At 36.3% G+C, this 14004-nt stretch overlaps 2 protein-coding genes across 2 annotated transcripts in view; both read left to right on the top strand.

The window, feature by feature from the left end:
- LOC107661603 (myotubularin-related protein 1-like) overlaps positions 1-2958 on the top strand; it is a 13269-nt gene extending 10311 nt beyond the window's left edge. Inside the window, exons 8-12 of the mRNA XM_016451302.1 lie at positions 267-473; positions 570-662; positions 750-863; positions 956-1132; positions 2031-2958. Coding sequence (XP_016306788.1) covers positions 267-473; positions 570-662; positions 750-863; positions 956-1132; positions 2031-2180 — 741 coding nt within the window. The 3' untranslated portion in view covers positions 2181-2958. The remainder of the gene's footprint in view (positions 1-266; positions 474-569; positions 663-749; positions 864-955; positions 1133-2030) is intronic.
- A 672-nt stretch (positions 2959-3630) lies between these two features.
- Positions 3631-6849, top strand: hmgb3b (high mobility group box 3b). The gene is made up of 5 exons (XM_016450908.1): positions 3631-3731; positions 5244-5423; positions 5503-5645; positions 5764-5938; positions 6219-6849. Exons 2-5 carry the CDS (start codon positions 5274-5276, stop codon positions 6354-6356), a joined length of 606 nt encoding a protein of 201 aa, XP_016306394.1. The 5' UTR covers positions 3631-3731; positions 5244-5273; the 3' UTR covers positions 6357-6849.
- The last annotated feature ends 7155 nt before the right edge of the window (positions 6850-14004 follow it).

Below are 14004 nucleotides of genomic sequence, written 5' to 3'. Positions count from 1 at the left end.
CTTTTTTAATAAATCTGCAAAAATGTCAACAATTCTGTGTTTTTCTGTCAATATGGGGTGCTGTGTGTACATTAATGAGGAAAAAAAATTAACTTAAATGATTTTAGCAAATGGCTGCAATATAACAAAGAGTGAAAAATGTAAGGGGGTCTGAATACTTTCCGTACCCACTGTATATATATATTAATAATAATAAAAATAATAAATTTCTAAGCATTTCTTAAAGGTACAACACTCACCAAAATGACCGGTCATTTTCTCTGTAGCTCTTGCTAGCAGGTGCGGTGCGCATCGCAGACCGAATCGAGTCTGGTAAGACGTCAGTGGTGGTGCACTGCAGCGATGGCTGGGACCGCACGGCTCAGCTCACCTCTCTGGCCATGCTCATGCTGGACGCACACTACCGCTCGCTCAGGGGCTTCCAGGTGCTTCTGGAGAAGGAGTGGCTGAGCTTCGGACACCGCTTTGCCTCAGTCAGTAACATCCAGTGTATATGGAAAAAAACATTCTGCACTGAACGTGTACAGTACTAGCACCTTTGGCTTTCTTCTTGTCCTTCTGTCTGTTAGCGTGTGGGACATGGAGATGGGAATCATGCAAACTCTGAGCGCTCACCTCTCTTTGTGCAGTTCATCGACTGTGTCTGGCAAATGACCCGGCAGGTGAGGAACAGTGGAGCTGAGAAAAAAAACAAATGGAAAAAAGCATGATGTTGTATTATTGTAAGTGTTCTCTTTTTCTCTCCATAGTTTCCATCTGCATTTGAATTCAACGAGCTATTTCTCATCACGGTGCTTGATCACCTGTACAGCTGCCTGTTTGGGACGTTTCTTTACAACAGCGAGCAAGAACGAGTCTCGAAGGCAAGAACTGATGCATGTAACTGTTACTTGGTTTTGAAAGTCATTCTGTCATGATTTAATCACCCTAACGTCATTCAGTTCTGATTTTGCAGGAGGTGTACAGCAAGACCGTGTCTCTGTGGTCATATGTGAACAGCCAGCTTGAGGACTTTACCAACCCGCTGTATGTGAACTACGAGCACCATGTTTTATACCCAGTAGCCAGTTTGAGACATTTAGAGCTTTGGGTCAGTTATTATGTGCGCTGGAACCCTCGCATGAGGCCACAGGTGAGCAGAGGATGATGTTTGATGGCACAGTGTTTAATAACTACTTATTCCGCATGTGCTACAGTGGTTGTAGGTGAAAAATATGTTTTGTGGAGTTCTGTTAACAGTTCAAAACAGTTAAGATTCTGAGTTGATTTGTATTTTAAGTCGCGTTAAGTACAATCTGCATTTACTTAAAATGTTATTTTATTTAATATATGGCAAAACGTATCTTTTTAACCATTTATTTTAGAAAATATGTATTATATGGTTTATGTGGTTTTAATTACCATAAATAGGAATCCCTAAAGGGTACTATTTTACTTTTATATGAAGATGTATACAACTTTTTTATTTATATTCTATATTATTTATTCAAACTGCGCTAAAAAGTCTAAAATGTTGTATGTTTTTCCATTTTTATTGGGATGAAGTTCACAGTTTTGTGGTCAATGACTTTTGAACTATATATTTATATATATATATAAGTATTCATTAAAAATGAATGTCAATAAATTAATAAAATGTTTATTTAGTACAATAATTTGTATTTAGATATAACTTTCTAAAATTGTATTTAAAAAAAACTGTATTGATCATTTAATTTTGATCTGTTTGTCAATGCAGTTGGACATGCCATTAGATTCTTCACACTTGGATGTTTTAAACTTGGTTGCTCAGCTAAGATGAATTGAATTGGATAAAGAAAAAAATAAAAATGCAATTTAAATGATGCATTTAAAAATTATTCACCAATGTATTTTCACATTTAAAATTTGTATATATTTATTTAGTAACCTTTACTTTTTATTTTTATGAATTGTATTGTGTTATTTTTATTTTATCTTGCAATTTAGTTGTGCATACCTCACATTCATTGACACTAAAGGCTCTCTTTTTCCCTGTCTCTGTCTGTCAGGTTCCTGTTCATCAGAGTCTGAAGGAGTTGTTGGTCCTGAAGTCAGAGTTGCAGAAGAGAGTGGATGAGTTAAAAAGAGATGCAGCTTCATCACAATCGCTCTCCTCTTCCTCAGAGCATGAAGGAATGCCCATGCAGACTACTGTCTGAGCATATCTTATTAACTTGGTAAATACTGGTGTCAAAAATCATTATATTTGTTTAATCTCTGTTGTCACAGTTGGATAATAATAATATTTGAATATGTTTGATAAGATCCTAGTGTAATTCTTGGAATAATAACCACTGTGTGGTCATTGGTGCCTCCTAAAGGCCATAAAACCAGTGGCTAAATCACAGAGCACTACAGTTCAACAGACATTCTCCCTGAGTTTTCTGTGTGTTAAATTGTGTTTAGGGTATTTTGATTTTTATCACATATTGTTTACAATTAAAAAAGAATGCACTTTTGGTGATTGGTTTGAACATCTCGAGTTTCATCGATTCCAAGACAACAGAGCATTTTTTTGGTCAAATCTTGTTAGCAACAATAAAATGTTATCCAGAACTAAACAGTCGCTCTACAGAAAATGCCTGAATGTTCCAGTGGCTTTGGCAAAAATGTTCTTGCTCTTATATTGCATATAAGAAGTACTCCTCAACACTAATTGAAATGTAACAATTCAAAATCACGCGTAATGTAAAATTTGTGCATAGATTTGCTCTGTGGTTGTGAGTGACATATTTGTGTACATAAACCGCCACCTTAAACTGTTATTATTTAAAATGTGCTTCAGTATTACTATGACATTATAAGGTTTACTAAAAGTTGCCTAATGCGTACATATTTTATTTTCGGAATGTGTTTGTGATATCCATTTTTTATTTTATAGTAACTTTATATTAAGTTTCTAATTTCTTATAAGCTTAAATTTGCAATAATTCAGAATGTTAATATGTTTAAAACTACATTTTGTAGTATAAAGAATAAAAAATATCTTACATCTTGTGTGTTATTTCTGCTGCTTTTGGTAATCCATAATATCTCATTTCTGATTTTTTCATCTGCAAATTTGCTGTTCATTAGACAAAATATTATATTATATTAATAAATAAAAAAAACAGGTTCAAAGTACATGTAAATGCAATTTAAGCCAAATATTTATAATAAAACAAATAAATCGTGTTACTCTACTAAATTTAATATTGAAAACAAAAACCATATCCATGTATGTCCTTGACACAGTGTTGTGGACAAACCTTTTAACACAATATTTTATATTAACATCTATGTAGGCCGTCCTCGTTTTCATGTGGCAGCCAAACTACCCTATTTTCTTCTACACCACTCAGTTTTCTCACGCCCTAAACATTGTACAACATACAGTTCCTCTGTATAGTGCACTGTACTGCCTGTAGTTCACGCTCACACGTGGTTTGCCACAGATCTTTTTAACTTCTGTTGTTATGACAGCAATTCCCGCCTTTTTTTTGAATATTGGGTGTGGTTTAGACTAATGTCCAATGGCGGCAAGCTGATTATGAATATGTATGATCTCTTAGCCAATCCACAGTTGTGGAGGCTGTTTTAAATGCGTGCCGGGACCGACCAATCAGGCAGCTCTCGTAGTGAGCTAGCGCGAGGCTGTGTGGTCTTCTAAAGAGACGAAGCGCGAGGCCGTTAGTGAGGAGAGCAGACGACAGGACGAACGGTATCAGACGGTATCTATAAAACACTCCATTTTAAAATGGTCACTGGGGCCTAATATTCTCTTTAAAATCTTATTCTAATTATTTAAAGCCTGTTTTGGTGCGTAAACAATATTTTATAACTAACCGTGTTTTCCTTTTAAAAACTCATTTACAGTGAAATGTTAAAGGTGGTTTGTATTTATTTAGTTCTAAACTATGTTGCTGTCATTTACAGTCAAGAAAAGCTACGTTTTTTGTCTGTTAAACCGAAGTTGAGTGACGAACGTGCTTTTTAAAATGGCTGGCGATGTAAAAATATGCCTCAAAAATCACGGGGTGCTAAATGGCTTGAAAGGCTGTTGTGAAGTAACACAGTGTGTCGTCGCTGTGTTATAGTTTCATCTCGTTGTTTGTTTTCTGGTTATGGAGAGCATCGAGCTGTTAAAGCGCATTTGACAGCCAGTGCCAGTCATGGCTGGTTTGCCTCTGCCTTTGTTATAAACGGGTTTGTGCCGGGCGCGAATTTGCGAATCCTACTATGGGGAAGGTTTGGCTCATGAATAGTAATTAATTCGCTGACGTTGCTGCGTTAAATTCGTACAGCGCATCTTTGAATGTATCCAACGAACGCCTTCTTTATAGTATGAATCGTTAATTCGCTAGCTCATTAAATACGTCTACTTGGCAACCAATCAGCTAGCTATGAGGGGCGTTCGTCACCGTGCGTAATTAATATTCATGTCGCAATCCTTCACGATAGTAGGATTCGTGATTTTAGTGTGCAGTGTGGAACTGGTAAAACTTTGCAAAAGCTGGCTTCGCGGCTCACTGTATTTAATGAACGACTTTTAAAATGGCTTGCCTAGCAGCTTTTAAAAGTCGACAAGTCCTCTTAGTGTCTGCCGTGGAAACTGTGATGTGCAAGTCATTGTTCCTCGCCGCTGATAGAGGCCATTTTAATGAACGGAGTCTGATTGAAGAGAAGCGGCCAGACAGTCCCTCTCTTCGCACATGATGTGCAGAACAGGTGCGATACATTGAAACAAACGGGGTTCCCGAAGTAAAAATCCTATTAACTTAATTTTAAGATAACTTAAGTCTTTAAAGACAGACCTGCTTTAAAAATAGGCACGAGGTTCGTAATTGATGCTATATGCTTCAGTTGAAGCCATAAGCCTGCATGAATTAAACTTGTTTTAACCGCAGAACTCCTTGTGGAAAAACTTCATCACCCATGATTCTGTAAAAATTTCCACAAATCAAAGAATTGAAACCGTTTGCACTAAAAGAACTCTTTAGCGCCTGTCCACTCCCATGAACCACTGCAAATGACATAAGCGTATATATTAGTGCAATAAATGGAGCTGTATAGTTAGTCACGCAGTCTTGTAACTGTCTTTATTTTATTTTCAAATATTTTTACTTCAAATGTATGAAAAAATGCATTTTATTTTCAGTGAAACTGTGGCACACAATCATTTTGGGCCCTCTCAGTAATATACATTTATGTTTTAGTTTATTAAATTGTCTGTGTATTTCTAGGTGTAGTGAAAGTTAAGTGGCTTTGTAAAAATGGCAAAGGGTGATCCAGGAAAGCCCAAGGGCAAGATGTCGTCCTATGCTTATTTTGTGAAGACGTGTCGTGAAGAGCACAACAAGAAGAACCCTGGTGTCACGGTTAACTTCTCCGAATTTTCCAAGAAGTGCTCTGAAAGATGGAAAGTAAGTAGAATATAAAGTCAATGAAAATGAATTAAAAAGTCTGCAGGTAGCAGCTTAAAGAAACTGTCATTTGTTTCAGACTATGTCACCAAAAGAGAAGACTAAATTTGATGACTTGGCCAAGCAGGACAAAGTCCGTTATGACCAGGAAATGATGAACTTCAATCCAGGAAAGAAAGGTCAGAAGCAGAAGAAGGACCCTAATGCTCCAAGGCGGCCACCGTATGTGCTCTTTCCTTTTACAGGACTTATTTCTAGAGCTTATTTCTGTGATTCTGGATGGAATATGCCCTTATTTGATTTAGTTACTTAAATGGTTGTCTTTTTTTCCTTTTCCCAGGTCTGGATTTTTCCTGTTCTGTGCAGAAGAAAGGCCCAGCATAAAGGCTCAGAACCCCGGTCTGGGCATTGGAGATATAGCCAAGAAGCTGGGAGAGATGTGGAACAATCTGTCTGATTCTGAGAAGCAGCCCTTCCTGTCCAAGGCCAACAAACTGAAGGACAAGTATCAGAAGGTGGAGCATGACCTCTCTCAAAATGCTGTTCATTATTCAGTGTGGATAGTGTTTGAAGAACAAACGAGAGATTGATTTCTGAAGGGTCCTGTGGCACTGAAGACTGGAGAAATGGCTGCTGAAAATTCTGCTTTGCCATCACCTGAATAAATTGCATTTTTGTATTCAAATAGAAACTATTTTAAATTGTTGTAATGCTTTACAATATTACTGGTTTACTGTGTTGTTTATTCAGTGCAGCCTTGATTAGCGTAAGAGTTATAGTGTTTTGTTTTCTCAGGACATGGCTGACTACAGAGGAAAGGGGAAAGGAAGCGGAGGGGCATCATCTGCCAAATCCAAACCCAAGGATGACGATGATGATGATGACGACGATGATGAGGAGGAGGATGAAGAAGAGGAAGATGAGGATGACTAAAGAACTCGTTTCTCCTAATTGGGCAGCAAGTTATTTGTTCGCTGCCAATTAGTATCCGGTAAGTCTGGGTCTAAGAGGTCTTGATGTCAAGGCTGCTATAAACTGATCACCAGTAGAGATGCCCAATGCATGCAAGCTCTGACTTTAGACAACCAAACTTTCTCAGTGCTGGGTTTGCTGGTGGTCCAGTTACAGCTTGCTATTAAACTGCATTGGCAAAAACAAAATATTTCCACACCTTTCAACAATAAACAAAGTGGTAGCAGTACATACTCTTTTAAAACTATTTAAGGTGGTGTGTTTCTGTGTGGCTGTTGACGTAGTTCGTTTTTTTTTTTTTTTTTCGTTTCTACTCTCCCAGCTTTCAAAATGCACAATTTGTTGCTATGTTTAAAGTTCAGTTTCGTTTGGCCCCATAAGCTTCCTGCATTGTTGAAAGGATGTTTGTGAATTGTGGTTATTGTTATTATTGTGTAATTTTGACTGATTACATTGATAATTTTATCCCCCTTCTTTTTTTTTTTTTTTTTTTTTTTTTTTTTTTTATGTCTAGGTGACACTGATTTGAAATAAACATGGCATTTTTAGATCTCAAATGATTCAAGCGACTTTCTTACCTGCAAAATGTAGTGTGTAAATACTTGGGGTATTTGTCAGTGTTATCAATAAAAGGATAAATGGTTATAATTTCTTTTAAGAGTGCTCATTTAATTTGGATTTGTTGTCATTCCATTTAATCATAACTCTGATAATGCATTGACTGGGGTGAGCAACTAGATGTCAATGGAGGGCACCTATTGCACAAACTGTTTAACAACTTGGGACAGGGGTCCTCAACTCTGGCCCTTGAGATCCACTTTCCTGCAGAATTTAGCTCCAACCCTAATCAAACACACCAGAACCAGCTCATCAAGGTCTTTAGGATCACTACGAAGTTGCAGGTAGGTAATCCAGGTTGGAGCTAAACTCTGCTGGAAAGTGGATCTCAAGGGCCAGAGTTGAGGACCCCTGACCTCGAGAAAGCGGTCAACAAAACCAAAAATCCCAGAATGCAGCGCAACAAGTTTAAAAATCCATTCAAACGGCAATAAACATGAAAGAAAAGGTGATTATGTTCCGTATCAGAGGAAAATCTAAATATTCTTCCAATAACAAATGATCAATGCTGTCAACAAAGCAGTTTATATACAAATTTGGGGAAAGGGGACTTTTCTTCTTGCAATCCTGGGGTCATGTATGTTCAACTAAATATAGGCTGTGTTGTCAAATTTGTGAGTTTAAATCGTTGGATGCGATCAGGATCTTTGAGCTCTCAATTTAAGGGGGGTATAGACACTTACCCTAATTGTAGATTAATTTTGTGTGAAATAATCGTTCATCCTGCATATATAGACCTACCTTTGTTGTAGGCACAGTTCATTTAAAATCGAGGAAAGTCAAATTCTTCATGACATGACGATTTTAACATTACTATTCAAATCGGACTCCAATGCCGCATGGTTTCTATATTATGTCAGGTAAATGTAGTGTAAAAGTGCGATCACATTTACCGTTGCTCTGCCAACAAAACAGTAACAGGTGAGAGATTGAGAAAAGGTGCCTTTTGTCCATCACAACCCTATACAGACTGCCTTAAATATTAGAAGTTTGCAAAAGCGCATGCATCCTCTAAAATTTATTTCTATAGTAAAATTGTTTTATGAAATGCCGTCCTGCCTGATATAATCTTTTTTTCTGAAATAACAGAATATTTCTGGTATGTGGAGGAAAGCAATGTGTCAAAAGGCTGTGAAAAGCCCTTCGGATAGCCTATCCCCTGAGAACTGAACCAAGCCATACATATTTAATGTGATCTCACCTCAGCTGTTGGGTTTATACTGCAAAAAGACATTGGCAAATATAACAGGAACAATGGAATTGCAAACTACAGCGACAGTGATATGTGTCGTACTGCGCACACGCACTCTGAGATGAGGCCCAAAATATTGTATATATTTGGATCACTGATGCACATTTTAAAATGTATGACTGATTAGATAAAGCTGTCTAAGTGGCATTTATTTTAAAGAAAGACAGCATACTTCTATCAGGGACAACCATTCTCTGGTCGATAATGTCAGACAGGGATTTATTAGTAATATTTTACTGGGGCACAGAGGTATTTGTGGCTCTTGTTCCTGTATAGTGGTGCCTTATATGGGTGCATAGCAAATTCGGGGTCTTATAATTGGACATGGGTACCCCTCCTTTCTTAATGCAGATTAATGACTTCATAGTCAACGTGACAAGCTACAGTAGCTGATGTCAATATTGTGACTAAAGCAATACTGAATTCAGTTTCTCAGTGTTAGGATATGCATCGAGTGCTTTCACACTATTGTCTTGTCTTCTGCGATGAATGGATTTAATATCACATCATTTCCGCTTCAGACATTTTAACCATAAAGCCTACTGTGTCATATTTGACTGTATCATAAAGCTTTGCTGAAAGATGTACACAATTTTCTACATCCCTTTTGTCGTCTGATTGATAGTTCATACATTTTTAGTAAAATTTGACTTTTTTTTCTCGAGTTTGATCTCTGTCTTCTCATTTTATCATATTATGTGAGCCATAAAAGCCTGACATAAAACATATGCAACATTTGTTTATTTATTTTAAGATTTTGTCAAAAGGTTTCTGGAGAAAAAATATTATATTTTTTTACATTACTATGTATTATTACATTATGTCAGGCTTTACAGGGTTAAATGACCTCTATAGTGTCAGTGGTTATTATTTAGCTAGTCTGCGACAATTCAATCGGGAACATCCTCCATCGCAATGCTTAGAGATTTGTATGAATATAAATATTGTAATAAATAAAAACAAACTCACATTATCACAAAATGTACTCAAATATGTCATAAGTGCAAGCCACTACCTCATTTGTATCAGATGTTTTACTGTAATGTACATTAAACATATCAAATCTACTTTCCAACAATTGCTGTTTGGTCAAAATGATTGTTCCTCTGGGGACAAAGGGGTTAAAATCTTTTATTTATTTATTTAAAATGTATTTATATAAAAGTTGTTTACCCAAAAATGAAAATTTGCTGAAAATGCACTCCTTCTCAGGCCATCCGAGATGTTTCTTCATAGGAACAGATTTGGAGAAATTTAGCATCACTTGCTCACCAATGGATCCTCTGCAGTGAATGGGTGCCATCAGAATAAGGGTCCAAACAGCTGATTAAAAACATCACAATAATCCACAAGTAATCCACACCACTCCAGTCCATCAATTAACGTCTTGTGAAGCCAAAAGCTGCCTGTTTGTAATAGTGATGCAAAGTCCGATTAATTTCCGCGAACCGGTTATTTTCGGACAGATCGGCTAATTGAACCGGTTCAAAAAGCCGATTAATCGGTTCCTGACGTCATCAAGCAATAACGTCTCTACGCATTTATTTTCTAACAACTCAGTGCCAATGAATAAACCAGTCTTATAAACTCCTTGATTTCGCTTAAGCAACTTTAAATATAATATGCATGCACAATAAACTATTGTAAAATTTATTTACATCACTCGACAGAAAGGTTTTTGCAGGTTTTAATAAAATGTAAATTAATTGCAGTCATAATAAACAAGCATATTTCCAGTACGCGCCTCAGGCTTGCACATTATCGTCAACTCACTCATCAGAATCTTCGGTAATCCTCGGCAAACTTCGCCAGGCTCATTCGGTTCTTGTTGAGTCCTCGGGAAACTTCGACAGTTGGTTGAACCGGCTCATTCGGTTCTTTTTGAGTTGGACGTGCTACTTCGGCTGTGCGTCCTGCGTCATCAACCCCGAACTAAAGTTCGATTCAGTTCGATTTGTGAACCGGTTACTTTCCAGAGAACCGGCTCAAAAGAACGATTCGTTCAAGAGCCTAACATCACTAGTTTGTAAGAAACAAATAAACCCGGCTAAAATACGACTCCTCTATTCAATATTCTTGAATTCCTCCAGTGAAGACATCTTGTCTGAATCAGGAGAGAAATATGCACAGGTCAAGCACCGTTCACATGTGAAAACAGTTCTAAACAAATATGTTAGTGGATTTTCATGTGAGAGGACAACAGGGGAACAACTTTTTCACTGGAGGAAGTGTTATTATAGATTAAAGACTTGTATTTTGGCCAGAATTAAAGTTAAAATGATGTACTTATTTCTTACAAGCATGCATGCTTTTCACAAGACGTTAATAGATGGACTGGAGTGGTGTGGATTAGCCTACTTGTGGATTATTGTGATGTTTTTATCAGCTGTTTGGACCCTCATTCTGACGGCACCAATTCACTGCAGAGGATACATTGGTGAGCACGTGATGCAATGCTACATTTTCCAAATCTGTTCACTTGAAGAAACAAACTACAATCTTGGATGGCCTTAGTGGGAGTACATTTTCAGCAACTTTTCATTTTTGTGGGTGAACTTTTTTTTTTTTTTTAAGCAAATACAGAAACATCAAGAAATATTAAACTAATGTGAAAGGGTTAAACTGTAGACATCTTGGCTTTTCAGATGATGTCTCAAATCTCTTCTGTCCAACCACCTGCTCCACTTTTCCCAAATCTGTCTCATCCTGCATGTTGTCTCCTCATCAAATATCACGTTTCACTCTGTAATATAAGATTATGCAAGTAAAATGGTCTTCAAAAGGCATTTTATATTGAAATCTTTTTTTTTTTTTTTTTTAAGAACGTATTATTCCCGACATTCATCAGAAATGCAACTAAAACAAAAGCTACTAGATGCTAACGTTAACAATACACTGAAAGATGTATTGTCATATTCTACACAGAACGAGTTTGCATGTTGTTGTCGTAGATTTTGGATTACCCAAATCTCATACATCACCCTCCAGCATGTCCACCAGCCCTCCTGTCTTCCACTGATTTATGCTAACAGCACATTAGCCTCATTCAGTTAATCAAGGCTGCATTATAATAGATTGACGAGAGCATAAAGTATGCTAGCACATGACCAATTATTTGTCTAAGGCTCATTTTCACTTCATTATTGTCTGGCAGATTCATATCTGGATTAGATTTAATGCCCTGACAGATACGTTGTTAAATCCTTCACTTAAAAGTAACTAGCCTGCTCAGAAGAGCTTATTGTTAAGAGCGCATGTCACTCCAGGCTGCATTTTGTAGGTCATAGACAGATTTGAAGAGAAATAATTGATGCGACCTGTTATAAAATCTGAGATATAACGCATAACCCGCACTACAGCTGTTGTGCAGTGGAGATGTGCGTTCTGTAAGGCAGATCCTGACTGGGTGTGTAATGGCTTTATCGACCGGAGGAGCCGGTGTGCAGCCGTGCCCCTGTCATCACCTCATCTGATTGCCTCTGGACTCATCCACTCATTCCCAAAAGGCTTTGCACCCACCAGCTCCCTGCAAATATACAGAATGAATCAGCAGGGTGCAATCACAAACTTGCAGGATCTCTTCTTTGATCAAATATGCAGGCCTGATGCTGAGAAATAATGTACAGACACACTGAAGGAAATTCATCCATTGATACATCCTACTGTGATCTGATCATCGTATGATATGCACTGGCATTGTGTTGCCTGTGGTGTGGATTAATGATGCTCTGTCAGCGTATATGGAGATCAATTGAAGTTAATGAGGTGATGCGTTCCTGCACCCGCCCCAAACGGAAAAATAAAACAGCTCGCCTTTTCTTTTAGTTCTAACAACGCTCTCATTTGCACGTGATGCTCTTTTTTTTTCTCCATCTTATCTAGTCATTTTATTATGGAAGCCCATTTTCGCAGCGGAATACACAAATAAAAATGTAATTGTGACTTTTCTTAGAAAGTACGAATTGGGAGATTTCACAATTGCTTTTGAATTTTTTTTTATGCCATGGTGGAAACAAACTAATGTCATTTCAAAATATTTTTGGAAATGTGGACTTTTTGAAACGTGTTTTTAATTTGTGTATAAGAATTAATTTGGATATTTTTTGGTGGCATAAAGTCAGGGTGATATAACTGTCTTGATATAATGAAAAACAAAAACTCATAATAAAATAAGAATAATGAAATTATTGAGAAAAACAGCAGAATATTTTAACATTGTTTCTTAGAACCAAAAAAATATTCGAAGAAATTATTCATATATTTATTAATTTATAATAATTAATTATAATAATGATTGATTTAATTTCAATAAATATAATAAATTATATTTATAAATTAATAAAATGTTTTTAGCCTATATATATATATATATATATATATATATATAATATTTTTAATTTTCAAATAAAATGTTAAATTAATGTTGTAATCCCTCTCATGACTATCAGTATGCAGTCGTTTCAGGCATTTAAAGGGTAATTAAGACTGAATGCTATCTAGTGGGAGAAATGACTCACGGATATCTAGACATGAGATCATTAACTGGCAAATGACTTCAAAAATAACAAGGACCTACAACTAACAGGCCAAGAACCTAGCTTAAAGCGAATGTGAAAAAACTGTGAGTTGCATGGACATCCATTCATATTGATTTCTCCTCAAGACTCTTTCTCCTTCTGTTGCCAGAGAATCTGTAAAAGAGCATTTGCTTCCCCCTTGAACCCATGTAATACATGTGTGACCTTTACAGCAGACATCGATATTTTCCTGCTTCATCTTTTCTCTCTACCATTGTCAGTGAGAACATAAGAGTTACTATTTATCTATCTGTGTTTATAAACACTGTATACCATTCAAAAGTTGAAAAAAGAATTGAGGGTCAGTAAAGTCTCTTATGCTCACCAAGCCAATAATATTGTGAAATATTACAATAAAAAAAAAACTGTTGTCTATTTGAATATACAGTATGTGACCCTGGACCACAAAACCAGTCATAAGGGTCAATTTTTCGAAATTGAGATTTATGCATCATCTGAAAGCTGAATAAATAAGCTTTCCATTGATGTATGGTTTGTTAGGATAGGACAATATTTGGCCGAGATACAACTATTTGAAAATCTGGAATCTGAGGGTGCAAAAAAATCTAAATACTGAGAAAATCATCTTTAAAGTTGTCCAAATGAAGTTCTTAGCAATGCATATTACTAATCAGAAATTAAGTTTTGATATATTTACAGTAGGAAATTTACAAAATATCTTCATGGAATATGATCTTTACTTAATATCCTAATGATTTTTGGCATAAAAGAAAAATCTATAATTTTGACCCATACAATGTATTTTTGGCTATTGCTACAAATATACCCCAGCGACTTAAGACTGCTTTTGTGGTCCAGGGTCACATATTTTAAAATGTCAAATATTTAAAAATGTCAAAGCTGAATTTTCAGCATCATTACTCCAGTCTTCAGTGTCACATGATCCTTCAGAAATCATTCTAATATGCTGATTTGCTGCTCAAAAAACATTTCTTATTTGTATCAATGTTGACAACAGTTGAACTGTTTAATATTTTTAAACCATGTGTTTTTAATGAATAGAAAGTTCAAAAGAACAACATTTATTTGAAAAATATGCATATATTTACACAAATATATTATGTCAGCACACTTGAAATCCCATGGCTCAATAGTTGTATGATTTGGTTGCAGGGCATTTCAAATGAATGAATTTTGTCAA

The sequence above is a fragment of the Sinocyclocheilus anshuiensis genome, unplaced genomic scaffold (genome assembly GCF_001515605.1).
Source record: "Sinocyclocheilus anshuiensis isolate Anshui unplaced genomic scaffold, SAMN03320099.WGS_v1.1 scaffold25, whole genome shotgun sequence".
Taxonomy (NCBI): Eukaryota; Metazoa; Chordata; class Actinopteri; order Cypriniformes; family Cyprinidae; genus Sinocyclocheilus; species Sinocyclocheilus anshuiensis.
The sequence above is the reverse complement of the archived record's forward strand: the minus strand, read 5'-3'. Positions and strand labels throughout refer to the sequence as shown.

Coding starts and splice junctions, on each gene's coding strand:
- hmgb3b (XM_016450908.1), top strand. CDS start 5,274: ATGGCAAAGGGTGATCCAGGAAAGCCCAAGGGCAAGATGTCGTCCTAT. Junction 5,424..5,502: donor AGTGCTCTGAAAGATGGAAA/GTAAGTAGAATA, acceptor CATTTGTTTCAG/ACTATGTCACCAAAAGAGAA. Junction 5,939..6,218: donor TGAAGGACAAGTATCAGAAG/GTGGAGCATGAC, acceptor TTGTTTTCTCAG/GACATGGCTGACTACAGAGG.